Raw genomic sequence first — 14220 nt, 5'->3', positions numbered from 1 at the left:
ACCTTCTTATAATTGTCTAATTTGAGTCAAACGTCTTTTTAACAGTAGGTAACTAAGTTTAAACCGTGGTTAAAGAGCGATTTTTTTTTGTAACGTATCCTTCTCTAGCACTAAAGGACAGTCTCTCTAAATTAAAAAATTGAATCAAAGTTATGTTACACGTTTGATGTAGGGTCTGTATGAAAAATTTATTATGAAATGTAGTAGCTGTAATCATCATCCAGCATTTTCCTCTCTATTAAAGTTGTTCCCTTTCTTTTGCCTTTGCAGATTTTTCACTAATTAAAGCAAAGTTTAATTGCCCAATCTATAGTAAGATACTGATTTACTTGGTTAATGCTCCTTCAAAGATAAAAGTTGTTGGTCCTCTATATAAGTGCAATTGAGATGGTAAATAATTGGCACTTTAAACTTGTTACAAAGTAGTAAAAATATTTATTAAGACAAATCGACTCCTTAAATGGAGATACTTTTGTGACAAGAAAGTAAATCAACATTATTATGTGCCGAAAAAAATACAAAGAATAGAAAATTACTCGAATGAAGACTTGTTTTCATTGAGATATGTTGGGTAATTGTGATCCACTGTAATTTTGATAAAATTGTATATTTTAAAACTTCAACAAAATTACCTTAGTTTGATTTTGTCAAACCCATTTTCAATCAAAATATACACTATAAGATCTGCACATTTTTTCTGATTAAAAAAAAAAGGAAAATTCTGCACATTTTTATGATGTCACCTTAATATGATCCATATATATGTCCATACAAACCAAACACTTTAAATGAAAAATATACAACCATAACCATTTCTTGGCTCCTAGACAACTAATGCCCACAAGTCCACAACATATAATGTCATATTTGAATGAGCTCTCTTTTTTAATATAGTCACTGACTATCTCGCACAATTGTCTTTTACTTTGATTTTATTCAGCTTCTTTTTGCTAATGCTTTTCATTTCAAGAGTACTAAAAGTGCAATCATGTGCATTTAATGGATTTTCACTTTACAAAAAGAGAAAGATGAGTAATCATGCAGCTATAACATGATGGAGTACTCACATAGTTTGCCTTGAAGTCAGAGAAAGTTAGGGAAATAGGCCAAAAAATTGGTCCACACTCCACAGTCCACACCACCTTCAGAAATTATATGAAAGGTTGTGGTCCATGCAAGCATTGTTAATTTAATATAGTTAGTGCCATTGTTGGATACTCAAATTCCTTCATATAATTAATTGTCAGCCAAAATATGTGTGTGACTTAGATTTTGCAAATTTAGTTTACTTTTAATTTATTTTTGAATTGATTTTGTTGAGCATCTAAGTGATGATTTATAGAGTATATGGCAATTTTTATGGAAAAGGTTATTTTGATTAAAAAAAAGTGGTTATATAGATTTGTTGATAAAAATCACTTCTAATATGTAATTACTATATTACTTCAAAAACTATGTAACTACTATTAATATTGATATATGTTAAGTCTCAAGGTTTTACTCAATTGGAAAATATCGATATTTCTTTTTTTTTTTTTGGTAGAAAAAATATCGATATTTCTAAGTTGAATATTTCTACCATGTATAAACGTAGGACTTTATAGTTGTGCGTATGAGTTTCTAGCGGTAATTGTTACTTCGTTTATGAATAAAAAGAATATATTTTAAGGGTTATGCTAATGAATACCCTAAAGACATTGTTTAAGAAGTTCATAAAAATAATTGTCTTGAAATACAAGTCAAGCATTTGTTAATGTAATAATTACATGGTTTTCTATACAAAAACTATCTAGTAGTATTTTACAAGTTGCTTAAACGATTTGTTACTAGCATTTTCCATACTAAACAAAATGATTATAATTTAAAAAAAAATAATAGGTTTTCCAAAAAAAAAAAGTTAAAAAAACTAATAGTAGTATCTTATGAAATTATAAGAAAAATACTTGTCAGGAGATATTCAACTAAAACTGCCAAATGTAGGAACTGCATTTTATAATGATGTGGTCTGATCATTAAGCTACTCAAATCACTTAAACACGTGATTAACGTTCTAACACACCTAAAAGTTTTACATTCCTTAAGAATCGAGATGAGATGAAAAAAATAAACTCTGAAGGGTTTACACTCAAAGCGGACAATACCTCAGAAAAAATGGTACTATGATAAACTTGAGGTCAGAATGGAGTATATATTAGCCGTGACTAAACAAATGCTTGTAGCTAATAACTATTCAACATTAGGTTTTTTGATAATTTGGGGATATTTATCCATCAATCAACAAGAACAAGCTAGATGCATGTGAAATAAAAATTGGCTATAAGTTAATTGTAAATACTACATGCAAATTTATTTATATGACTTACTCTCATTGATTGTTGGGCAAATACCCCAAAATTATCAATGGGTAGAGTATACCTCAGCTCAACATTAACTAGAAAATTTAAAGCTACCTGTTTTGCTTACCCCACTTAGCAGACTGCTATGTAAAAAATAACTGAAAGATCTATAAATGATAAGTACCCAACTTGTTGCTTTTGCCCACCAATTTTCTTTTCCCAAGGTGGCTGGCTGAACTGAATTTGTAGGAAAATAAGCAAGCAAAGATATATTACACTACTGGCCTTGAATGATACATTATGTTATGGAACTTGCAAGTGTGCTTTTGCTCTTCCAAACCATCCCATCTCATATTACACATGCTACCACTTTAACACATTCACTACTATGTTGTACTACTTATACAAAACTTGTCATGTGATCCAAGTCTTTTGGTTTTGTTATTTGATCATCAAATTCGACCAAATATTTTGGTTTCGGGGAAAACTTCACCGTATATGCTCAGTATGTTTTCCGACAAAGATTAGTCACCTCTAAACAGAGGTGAAAACTTCGTATATATAATACGATAGCAAAAACAGATAAAAAATTAACATTGAAAATAATTTAGATTGAAATTTTCAATGGGTGTCAAAAATGGACATCCATCAATCACTCATGTATCATTATTGTCTGGGCCACAATTTCTAAACTTATGGCCGTCCTAGCAGGAAAATACTGTAGCTTCTGGAACTGTTGTGCACAAGAAACTCGTGGAATCTTGGCTCAAGTGTGAAATAAAGAAAAAGAAAATAAACAAAAAATCAACCCTTAATTAGCATATGATGATGGAAGAGTGGCCTAATTGTTACTAAATATTTTAAGACCAAGGACTGCATAACATTAGAATATTTACACTAAAAAGTCAATATAATTAAAACAATCACCAGAAGATAACATTACAGATTATATTACCCCACAAGAGACATAATGCACAGCATTTACATAGTGGGGACATAATGCCCTTATTTGCAACCAACAGCTAAGCTTTCTCCATACCAAACCAGATCTGAGTTTTAATCCTTCCATTCCATTTGGATCTGTGTTGAAAAATGAAAATAATTCAGTAAACTAATGCATGTGAGATTAATTAAACAACACAGGGTAATTAATAAATCAATTTAACTATAAAAAACTGATATGTGTTAACAGCTAAGTACATATAACAAATTAACAATCTCACTGCAAATAAATTCATAACAAACTTTCAATCAATTCACACCCAAATTAGAATCTTGAAGACATAACACATGGAATTGACAAACCAACAGGGGAAAGAATCTCAATGAATAGTCACTGTTGTTTTTATATAAACAAAGATGAAAATGACCTACAACCCTTTAACAAATTAGACCCAATTAGATGATTAAGCATAATAAAACATAATGTAGGACCCAAAAGGGAGACAAAACTATACCGTGGTTTGAAAATGACTCCATGAATGTAGGGACACTCATAACAATGTTTTGACCTTATCATCCCTAAGATTATCTAATTTTGCATGGCATACCCTTGGAAGCCACTATCCTTATTATACATACAGACACATAACTGATATATAAAGCACCGTTGGTATTGTCTATTTCTATAGCATGGAAGATTGAGCTTACTCAATTGCAAAGAAACAAAAATATTAATTACCAGAAAGGATGTAACCATATCATGAAACCTAAACTAGAAATATATTTATAATTATCTATTAAGATTTTGACAAGCAATGACTAATTTAGAATGCTAGTAAACAAGTTAACTACTGCTACTACTACCATTACTACTACATACAAAACAAGCTTAATTGCTTAATGAAATAATGATATAAATACCAACATACATTATGGTTCATTATCTTTAACCTAGACTCACTGCACATCTAAAATTCTTCAGAATGGTAAGCTCTTTGAAGTTGAACTTGAACTGAATGACTTAAAATGATCTGATGGAACGATATCTTGCGGCAAATTGGCTCTCTTAACAATTTTTCTCATGTTGTTTTGTAAACTTAATTGGACTAATTGTTTCACTGCTTTCTTCTCCTCGCTCATCATATCTTCGTCCTCTTCCAAGCATGATTTTCCTCCTCCTTCATCTGGTTTTGAACTTGATGAAGTTCCGCAAATTGGGGCGGAGACAGCTGTGCCTAAACTTCCGCCATAGTTCCCAGAAACCTGTTTCCCTTTGTCTATTCTCAAAATTTCCAATAGTCTTGACGCCCGATTCTGAGACAAAGTAGTACCAATAAGCGACAACTCAAGGAGCGACGACATAATCCCAGCCTCAATCATGGCCTGCTTGTCACCATAAGATTTATGCGACATAACCATCAAAATGTACGAAACCTTTTCCTGGCATTCAGGCGAATCCGTCCAATTCAACACATCCACCAAGATAGGAAATGCATCAGGAACACTACTTATCGCCTTTCTACCCGCTCTAGTCGATACCAAGTTGCTAAGGATCGAGAGGTTTCTTTCGGTCACTTCCATGTCGCCAATCGAGTTTATCAAAAACGGTACCAAATCAGTTTCCAAAATGAATGGAATATTGGCTGGGAAGATCGAAAGATTGTAAAGTGCTCTAAGAGCATCTTGCTTAACTTGATTTCTACTCCTTTTCTTATCTAAACTCTGAAGGGTTCTAACTAAAAACGGTATTGCAGCAGAAGATCCAATTATCGGTTTATTCGAATCCAAAGCACTTAATCCAAGAAAATTCGCAACAATCGCTTCAGAAACCGCAGAATCAATACCATCCGAAGATTCAATAAGCTTAAGCATCTTATGAACAGAACCAACTTTAACAATGGCTGCTTTATTTCTGTTAACAATAAAAAAAAATTAGAATTATTCTCATTATTAGAAAATCACAATCATACACATGCAAGAAACACATCATTCATCATGCATTAACCATTAAAAATAATAATTATTCTAAAACAGTACATCTTTAATAATGAAAACAAATGCTAGCTACCAAAATTAAAATCACATGCTTGTCATTTTAACAATTAAATACAAGAGAATAATCATAATCAATTAATTAATGAATGAAAACGACTTAATCAATACTAATTAGCCACCAAAATTAACTTAACACACAGAAAAAGCAAATTGAACAAAAAATAATACATGTTTTTACTAGTAATCAATAATGAATCATAAAAATTAAACCTAACCACAAAAATTAATAAAAAAATTAGAGAAGGATTGGAAATTCTCACGCATCGTTTCCGATTCCGAGATTGAGCAATGCATAGAGTGAAGCGATCTGAGAATCAACTTCTTGTGAATCAAGCATTGTGACGAGAGGCGGAATCGCTCCGAGCATAGCGAGAGTTTCACGAACTTCCAAATTCTCCTTAGCGAGCATTCTCACGGTGGTTGCAGCTTCTCGCCGTTTAACTGAATCTTCTTCGTTGTGCAAATCCTTCACGAGTCTCTTCAGTTCTTCTAACGCTTCTTCTTTCTTCTTCGCCTCCGCTTCTGTTTCCATCTCCGCTATGTTCAGAAGATCGGAAAGTTTCTCCGATTTTGCATTCGGTTTATAGCTTTGATTTTCCTGTTTTTGTTTCCGTTTATCGAAGGAAGAAGATGAATCTGATCTCGTTGCTGAAGAGAAGTCTTCGGTTTCATATTCGTCGATGTTGCTTCGTCGGCGGTGATTGTAGCGGGAGCTAGCACCGCAGCTGACGGCGTCGAGGATGATACGACGGAGGGAAGCGATGGAGAGAGAGTTCCATAAGCGGAAGTGACTGGAGAATGTCGGTGTTTTAGTGGAGTTGTGGTGGTGGTGGCCGAGAACGAGGTTTCCGACGTTGTTCCGGTGATATTTAGCCATTTTCCGGCGACCTACATTGGAGAGAAGAGAGAGTGTGTGTTTTGTGCTTAAAGTGCAAAAGGACCGTTAAGTACACGTTTTTGAGTATTTATATATTGGTGAGTCGTATTGCGTGTGGCTCTATGTGTGAATGTGCACTGTGCATTATACTCAGTATTATTTCGTCTTTTAAGGTGAAAAAGTGAGAGTAGCAGGGTTGAAACCTCAATTCCTGCAATAATTTACGATATTTCTGTCAATTGAGTGTCGTTTTGACCATTTCACACAAATTAAGGAGTGAAATTAATTGTATCATTGTACCTATGTAAATACTATATTAGTGTGATCAAACATTTATGACGTACTATAATAATTCAAGTAACTTGATAATGAATGTCCATGAATTTTGTTTTTGATATTATCCTTCCCACACAAATTAAGAAGTGAAATTAATTGTGCGATTATGCCTATGTAAATATCAAGGTTATCAAAACCGGACCGGATCGGCCGGTCGGACCGGTCGGACCGTGAACCGGTCATGAAAACGGTTTGGTTTTGAGCAAAAACCGGATATGAAACCGACTGGCAAAAAACCGCTTGAACCGGGGTCGAACCGGTGAACCGGCCGGGCGGTTCAAACGGTTTGGCAGATTTTTTTTTTTTTTTTAAAAAAAAATAGGGCAAACGACGTCGTTTTAACTTTTTTTTTTTTTTTTTAAAAAAATGAAACAAAACAACGACGTCGTAGGAATAGGAAAGATTTTTGTTTTTCATCTATTCTTCATTTGGTTTGAATTATAAATTTTATTTTATTTTGACTTGTGATATTTTATCTTTTTAATGTGTTAAATTATAAAATATTGAGCAATTATTCATATATTTTTATTTATATATTAATTAAAATATATATTTAATTAAAAACGGTTTGACCCCGATTGAACCCGGTCCGACCAATTGAACCTTGAACCGGTGAGCTCGCCGGTTCGATGACCGGTCCGGTTCTGACAACCTTGGTAAATATATTAGTGTGATTAAACATTTAAGATTTGATTCAAAAACTTGATAGTAAATGTCCATGATTTTTTTTTTATATTATCAAAAGAATTTATTTGAGTGTAACTCGAACTTTGTAAAATCATAATTTTATATGATCTTCTGGACATATTTTCAAGCTTATATTTTTTAAATGTAAACTCTTAATTAACCGTTTATTCTAGCGCGCCATTGATCTACATCAACATACTGTAAAGTGTTACATATGCATTGTGTCAAATACTTAAACTAAATAAAGTTTGTTGATAAACATTCACTTTGTAAATATTCGATCATGGGATGATGCGTAATGAAACAAACAAAATTCAAAACTGATCAATTGTTTTTCTCTAGTGGAATATTTCTTTGATTTTCTCTAAGATAGTTTGTCTTTTGCACCGATTTTTTTTTTTTTACTAAAAATAAAGGATATTCATTCATTCAAACTGATAGAGTACATCGATGTAATACAAATTCAAATTTGCTAAAAACAAAAAGGATGAATCTGCAAACAAACTCACAGCATCCATGTTAATAGCATAAAACGGCAAATTACATAAGCCTACATATATGACTATATTGAAGTGTCTAGAATGTCCATGCCCCCAGATCTGCAGCGTTGATGACACAAAAGTCGACATTGGATAAATTTGTACTTGATCGGATCTAATCCTTCAACCTGAAACAAATAAACACCGCACAAAGACGGGAAAACAAAATACACCGCATAGAGACGGCAACCGCACAAGGACGGGATAACAAATAACACAAAACCAAACAAATGTGTGAAAAATCACACTTATTTAACAACGAGAAAGAAAAAACAATTTGGAGGGGTGATTTTAGGTCAAGATTTGACCTGAAATCACCCCTCTTTGATAAATTAAGAAGAAGAAAAAAGGTGACGGCTAGGGTTAGAACTTAGGAGATGAGAGAAAAAAAAAAAAGGGGGTTATACAAAGTTAAGAGAGAAACATGCACCGATTTTATTATATTTCCATGAAAATGTGTTTTTCACATATATAAATAAATTTTGCTAGTAGCTCTAAATTTAGTTCAATTAATAAGAACATTGCATTTTAAACATCAGAGTTGAAGTTTAAATCCTTTATATTCCACTTGTTTACAAAAAAAGTAAAATTCTAACTACGAAATAACTTGATAAAAAAATATTGCTAAAGAAAACATGTAGCATTTTTATTAAATAAATTGTATCTTAACGTGTTAATAATTATAAGAAAGGGTTAAATAAGTTTTTTGTAACTATAAATATTTCAAATTTTATTTTTAGCTCTATAAATTTTTTAGTAAGTTTTTTGGTCTCACAATTTTTTAGTAAGCTTTGTGTATCATTCAACATTTTAATTTTTTCCGTTGTCATGTTTAGTACATTATTGGAGCGTCGATTGACTTGCTAATTTTAGTTACTCTCTAAGTTATTTTAGTGTTCATTTTATTGAGTCTTTCCTCAAAGAGATTCAGAGACTTCTTTTTTACGAAATATCTGGGATTTACATGTCCATGAATATTCGTTTAATTTTTTAGTGTTTTTTTAGGCTTTGGCACTCTTTTATACCAAAAAAAAAACTCTTGCAAAAGTTTAATCTTCTTAAAATAAGGGAGGAATGAAATATGAATTTTTACGTTTAGTCAAAATTGTGACAAATATTTGAGAGATGTAAATTTACTAATTTATTAATAAAACTGTGAAAATTATGTCCAAGATATTTATAGGCACTAACAACTTATTTAATCTTCAAAAAAATTATTACTGTTATTTATTAAAAAAAAACTATAATTTCTAAAATTTATAAATTTTGTAAAAAAAAAAAAAAACTACATTCGATCCTTAATATAAGAAAATATTCACTTTTTAAATACATTAAAATATTGATATATTTTCTCATGTCATTTTCTTATGTAAACTTTGAGGTTAAGTTTATTAAGAAACAAACGAATTTGGTTGCTCATACTCTTGCTAGGGCAGCCAATGTTTAGGTTAGTTTTAATATATTTGAGATTATTTCCTTATGTATTAAACATTTATTAGTTAATGATATCAATTAAATTTGTTTGGGTAAAAAAATTATTGATATATCTATTCTATTGTATAGTCTAAATACATTAATGTTTGGATATCTTTAAAAGTGAATGTTTTCTTATATTAAAGACTAGTACGGTAAAAAGGAAGAACAATCCTTGAAAGAGGCCACGTGGTGTATATGCAGTAGATATGTGATGTGGTGTGTAAATTTTGTCGTTACTACAGCCGGCCAGCTAATACCGTTGATTAGGGAAGTTTCTTGTGGGACCCGCATATTATGAGATTTTGACGGTGGGGGACCCATAGTGACGCTGAATCAGGTGAAATTTATTGAGGGTTGTATCTGTGTTACGGTGGGTGTGTTCACAAATAGCGTGACATGCTGCGAGGGTTCTTTTCTTTCTTTCTACAGACTACAGTGCTCTCCATGTCAGAACCATGAGGTATATTATATAGTACGTGTCCAATCCAAAACCTTAACATGCGGCACTATTTCGAAGGAGTAGGTCGTAAATAGGATCACAATTCACGATAACTAAGCTACTGTATTCAAATATTGCACTATATGTGTAAAGTTGGGTTCGAACCCCACACACTTCACATATATTTTCTTTTAAAGTTGAATTTCTAGCTACTAGACAAAAAATATATTGTATTCAAACCGTCCTCGTGAAGCATTGCTTAGCTTGCAAAGATATAATAGGGATTGAGATACTCTCATTTATTCACCTTAAAGGATGAAATTCTAGCCACTATATAACTTGAAAGAGAAAAAAAACTATATTCAAACCAAAATTAAAAAATTCATGGTAATACCCTTTCAAAATTAGGAAAATTTACTTTTCCCTCTAAATCCTTTTTTATAAAAAAAATAAAAAAGAGCTGTTTGTTAGAAGTCTCACATTGACTAGAGATATGACATAGATAGCCTTTATAAGTGTAGTGCAAACTTCAACTCTTAAGCTAGCTTTTGTGGTTGAGTATAAGCCTCACAAATTCTAATATGGTATCAGAGCCTATCCTAGATCTATTTGTTGTTTGTTGTGGAGACCTCTCATATTTGGACCGTTGATTCCACGTTCCAGCTTGTTCAGTTCTGGACGTGAGGGGGTGTGTTAGAAGTCCCACATTGGCTAGAGATATGACATAGATAGCCTTTATAAGTGTAGTGCAAACCTCAACTCTTAAGCTAACTTTTGTGGTTGAGTATAGACCTCACAAATTATAATAATTTTTTTTTGTTTTCCCCCATTAGAGTTATCCATAATAAGAATAATATCATATTATTTAATTAATAGAGTATTAATTTTATTTATTTTTGACTAAATAGAGTATTTCATTTATTTTAGTCAATAGTATATTTATTTTGGATAGAATAATATCTTTATTTTATCATATGCTTGCATGACATTTCACCATTTCTTCAAATTCAAACACTCCCGCGTCGCAAACTTGGGAGCATTCTTGCTCTCTAAGGTACATTTGTGTCTCACTTTATGATAGTTGAGCTACGAAAATTATGGATATTGTTGATTTTGCTTTGTTTATGGATTTTACTTGGATAATGAAAATTGATTGGATGAATTTTGGTTACCGATTAGGGTTTATTGCTGTTTGATTTTGGGAGAATTGTGATGTGAAGGTACATGAATGTCAGATAATAGTATGATTCAAGAATGGTAGAATGAGCTGTGTGGTATTCTGGATGGATTGTTTGTGTTTAGGATTTTTTATAAGTTGTTTTTATTTTGTTTTGAGTTGAATATTTTATTTTAATTTGCTTGAGAAATGAAGAATGAAATTGGTTGAAATGAAAATTGAATAAAGAAGGTGAATGATACTGTACTTGGGTTGGATTAAATTTTGATTTGTGGTGCTTATAAACTGTGATGAGAATTTGATTTGTAACGTACGAAAAGCCTTAACAGGTTTATTGTAGGGGTTGGGACGGGTTATACTTGTCCCTAATTCAGGTCATTCCTTAGATCCGAACATGAAAATTTTGCTTACATGAAAATTTGTATCCTTTCAGCCGAACATGAGTAGCTTGGTTGAGATTTTGTTGCTATTCAACTTGAATGGACTATGGTAGATCGAATACTTGATTGCAGGGGCGATGATGACGATGAGAAGGAATATCTGGTGAAGTGGAAAGAGCTTCCTTATGATGAAAGCAATTGGGAACTTGAGTCAGATATCTCTATGTTTCAGGCGGAAATAGCTAGATTCAATTTATTTCAGTCAAGGTCTAGAAAAATTTCTTATAGCAAGCAAAAAAGCAGTGTTAACGATGATGCTGAATTGATAAAGCAGCTGAAAGAATTTCAACAGTACGAACATAGTCCCGAGTTTCTTTCAGGAGGTATGTGTTTTGACTGATCTATTATTTTGACAATAGCACGCCTTGTGTTTTATGTATTTATGCTTTTAATGTATGTTAATTTCTGTAGAGAATATGAATTTTACTTTCCGGAGAAGAACAAGAAAAATAAGTTGGAAAGCATCAAGTTTGATGTCCTTTTAACATCGTATGAGATGATAATCGTTGATATTGCAGTATTGAATCCGATAAAGTGGGAGTGCATGGTAAAATTCTACTCACAATCTAATTACATCTCGTTTGTGCTTCAGTGCATTATGCTTTGATAATAACAGCTTAACATCTGTATATACATAACACATGCAGATAGTTGATTTAATTTAGTAATTAAATTCCATTTTAAAAGGATTCTAATTTGTTTTCTTCATTGAAGCATTTCTCTAGCAGACATCGCGTGCTTTTGACAGGAACTCCACTTCAGGTTTATTTAAATTTAGTAATTAAATTCCATTTTAAAAGGATTTATGGATTGAATGAGTTTCTTATAAAATGGATCGTGGATAGATTTGATTGTCTAATGGATTATAAATGGATCAATTGATTGTTCATTAATGATGCGTTGAGTTTTATGTTTGAAGTCAGAACCTGCATGACAACATATCTTATGCATTTCGGATGAATCTGGATGAACTCTTTATGCTTATGCACTTCCTTGATGCTGGAAGGTTAGTAATTTGAATCCTCATGCTGATCTAGAAGCGATGGCAAGAGCTCATCAACTTGGACAAACTAATAAGGTTGGAGCTTTTTTTTTCACTAATATGTAGTGGTTTTTGTTTGGCGGGAATATCACAGAAGCCCTTGTGTTTTAGGCGTTGATTTATAGGCTTATAACACGAGGAACAGTAGAAGAAAGGATGATGGAAATAACAAAGAATAAAATGTCCTTTAAACACTTTGTTGTAGTCGGCATGAAGGGTCAAAATATTAATCAGGTAATAGTTTGTTACATTCTGGTTGAAAAATTTAAGTTTTTGCTCTCAAAACTGTTGATAACAGTCTGTCACATTTTTGAACTGTTGACCGGTTGTTTACACTGTTATGAATGTTGGATGTATGTTCATGACTGCAAGCCAAAAATCTGCCGCAATACTATGGACCATCGTCTATGGTGGATGACGTGAAGGCAAGGGAAGAATTGATAGTTAACTAATGAGTTTCCTTGCATGTCTTTGTCTATTTGATTTTGAGTTTGAAATATGCATCTCATTACGTTCAACGTGATTTTTCTCTGGAAATACTTATGTCAAATATTGATTAGGAGTTTTGAGTTGTTAACGATGTATTATGTCTACTTAAACATAGGCATAATTTGGATTAGCTTTTAGCTTATAGATGCTTCTCGACTGAGATAAATATCTGGTTTTAATTTACAAGAAAGTCTTTATAAGCTTATAGGTGTTTCTGGAGAAGTTAAATGAGAGCTTTCTAAAAGTTTAGGTGATAAAGCTCATTTCAACTTACATGGCAAATTAGTAGTTAGAAATTAATACTTTAGTTTTTTCAATGTTTTCAACTTTTCTTTTTCCTATATGTTTATTGAAAATTTTATCCAAAGTGTCTCATTGTCAATTTAATTGTAACTTCTGATTATTGTCATGCTTAAGAAATGTTGGATGATATCATAAGGCACGGATCAAAGGAGTTGTTTGCTGATGAGAATGATGTGGTGGAAAAATCTCGTCAAATTCATTACGACGATGCTGCTATAGACAAGTAATAAAGATTGTTATACCTTGAGCATAATATATGATTATGGAATTTATGGTTGAGAATTTCCTTTCACGCATATTTCTTTATAATAGATTATTGGACCGCGATCAAGTTGGAGATGAAGAGGCCACTTTGGACGTTGAAGATGAAAATGGGCTTCTTAAAGCCTTTAAAGTTCAAGACAGATATCAAGAGGGACGTTCTTAAGAAGAGGAAAGATGCCATGGAGGCTGCCCTTTCTACTACCGATGAAGAGAAGAAGATTCGTTTGAAGGCCGAGAAGTTGGTGGATGTGGTCGTCGAAGACATATGCCATGTTGGCCAGCAATCTTTTAATAATGCCCTTGAGCAAATAAGGTCTTGAACCCTGATGTTGCTATCTCTTTCGACGGCGTAAATTGTTTACAAGGCCGTCATAGGTGTTATTGTGGAGTTGTCGGCAAATGAGACAGACCAGGCAATTGTTGTTGGGGAGGACATTGCTTAATGTTTTTTTTGCTTTGATTTTGGGGCCGCGGTCTACATGCCCAGTGCCCGTTGATGTTATGTTCTCTTTTCATGCTTGTTTGCTTACATTTATGCAATTTTGCGTGCTTTAATGTATGACTTATATGCCTGTCAATAATTTTCGAATTTGATAAATCCCGATGGAGGGCGTCCTTAGCCAAAGGAGGCCTCTTCCGCATTTTATTCACGGTTTCGTGAACCAGGGTGGACTATGCATAGACACATCAGCTGGGTGGTGGCTAACCATCAAGAGTGGTCTGGTCTCAATACATGCCGCTGGACTTGCGTCCTTTGGCAGTGTGAGGTGAAAGCACTGTTTTCCTTTCAGAAAAGGTATCTGACTCTTTTCGAGCGG

General features: G+C 32.8%; 2 protein-coding genes across 5 annotated transcripts; one reads left to right on the top strand and one right to left on the bottom strand.

The window, feature by feature from the left end:
• Positions 1-3227: 3227 nt before the first annotated feature.
• On the bottom strand, positions 3228-6283 carry LOC123915668 (U-box domain-containing protein 7). Its single transcript, XM_045966870.1, has 3 exons — positions 5594-6283; positions 4208-5190; positions 3228-3416 (listed from the first exon to the last, which is right to left on the bottom strand). Exons 1-2 carry the CDS (start codon positions 6208-6210, stop codon positions 4257-4259), a joined length of 1551 nt encoding a protein of 516 aa, XP_045822826.1. The 5' UTR covers positions 6211-6283; the 3' UTR covers positions 3228-3416; positions 4208-4256.
• A 4752-nt stretch (positions 6284-11035) lies between these two features.
• Positions 11036-13983, top strand: LOC123915642 (CHD3-type chromatin-remodeling factor PICKLE-like). 4 transcript variants are annotated; one of them, XM_045966846.1, is made up of 7 exons: positions 11036-11095; positions 11298-11627; positions 11716-11851; positions 12019-12382; positions 12458-12580; positions 13252-13361; positions 13451-13983. In XM_045966846.1, the coding sequence occupies exons 4-7, from the start codon at positions 12347-12349 to the stop codon at positions 13563-13565; spliced, it is 384 nt and encodes a 127-aa protein (XP_045822802.1). In that variant the 5' UTR covers positions 11036-11095; positions 11298-11627; positions 11716-11851; positions 12019-12346; the 3' UTR covers positions 13566-13983. The 4 variants fall into 4 exon arrangements, with proteins under 4 accessions (XP_045822802.1, XP_045822818.1, XP_045822809.1 ...); XM_045966862.1 differs by having other exon boundaries at positions 11068-11627; positions 12030-12066; positions 12224-12382; XM_045966853.1 differs by having other exon boundaries at positions 11068-11627; positions 12019-12066; positions 12224-12382.
• Positions 13984-14220: the final 237 nt, after the last annotated feature.

This window comes from Trifolium pratense, linkage group LG1 (genome assembly GCF_020283565.1).
Source record: "Trifolium pratense cultivar HEN17-A07 linkage group LG1, ARS_RC_1.1, whole genome shotgun sequence".
In the NCBI taxonomy this organism is placed as follows: Eukaryota; Viridiplantae; Streptophyta; class Magnoliopsida; order Fabales; family Fabaceae; genus Trifolium; species Trifolium pratense.
This window is presented reverse-complemented; position numbering and strand designations above follow the sequence as displayed.

Coding starts and splice junctions, on each gene's coding strand:
- LOC123915668 (XM_045966870.1), bottom strand. CDS start 6,210: ATGGCTAAATATCACCGGAACAACGTCGGAAACCTCGTTCTCGGCCAC. Junction 5,191..5,593: donor CTCGGAATCGGAAACGATGC/GTGAGAATTTCC, acceptor TATTGTTAACAG/AAATAAAGCAGCCATTGTTA.
- LOC123915642 (XM_045966846.1), top strand. CDS start 12,347: ATGGCAAGAGCTCATCAACTTGGACAAACTAATAAG. Junction 12,383..12,457: donor AACTTGGACAAACTAATAAG/GTTGGAGCTTTT, acceptor CTTGTGTTTTAG/GCGTTGATTTATAGGCTTAT. Junction 13,362..13,450: donor GACGATGCTGCTATAGACAA/GTAATAAAGATT, acceptor TCTTTATAATAG/ATTATTGGACCGCGATCAAG.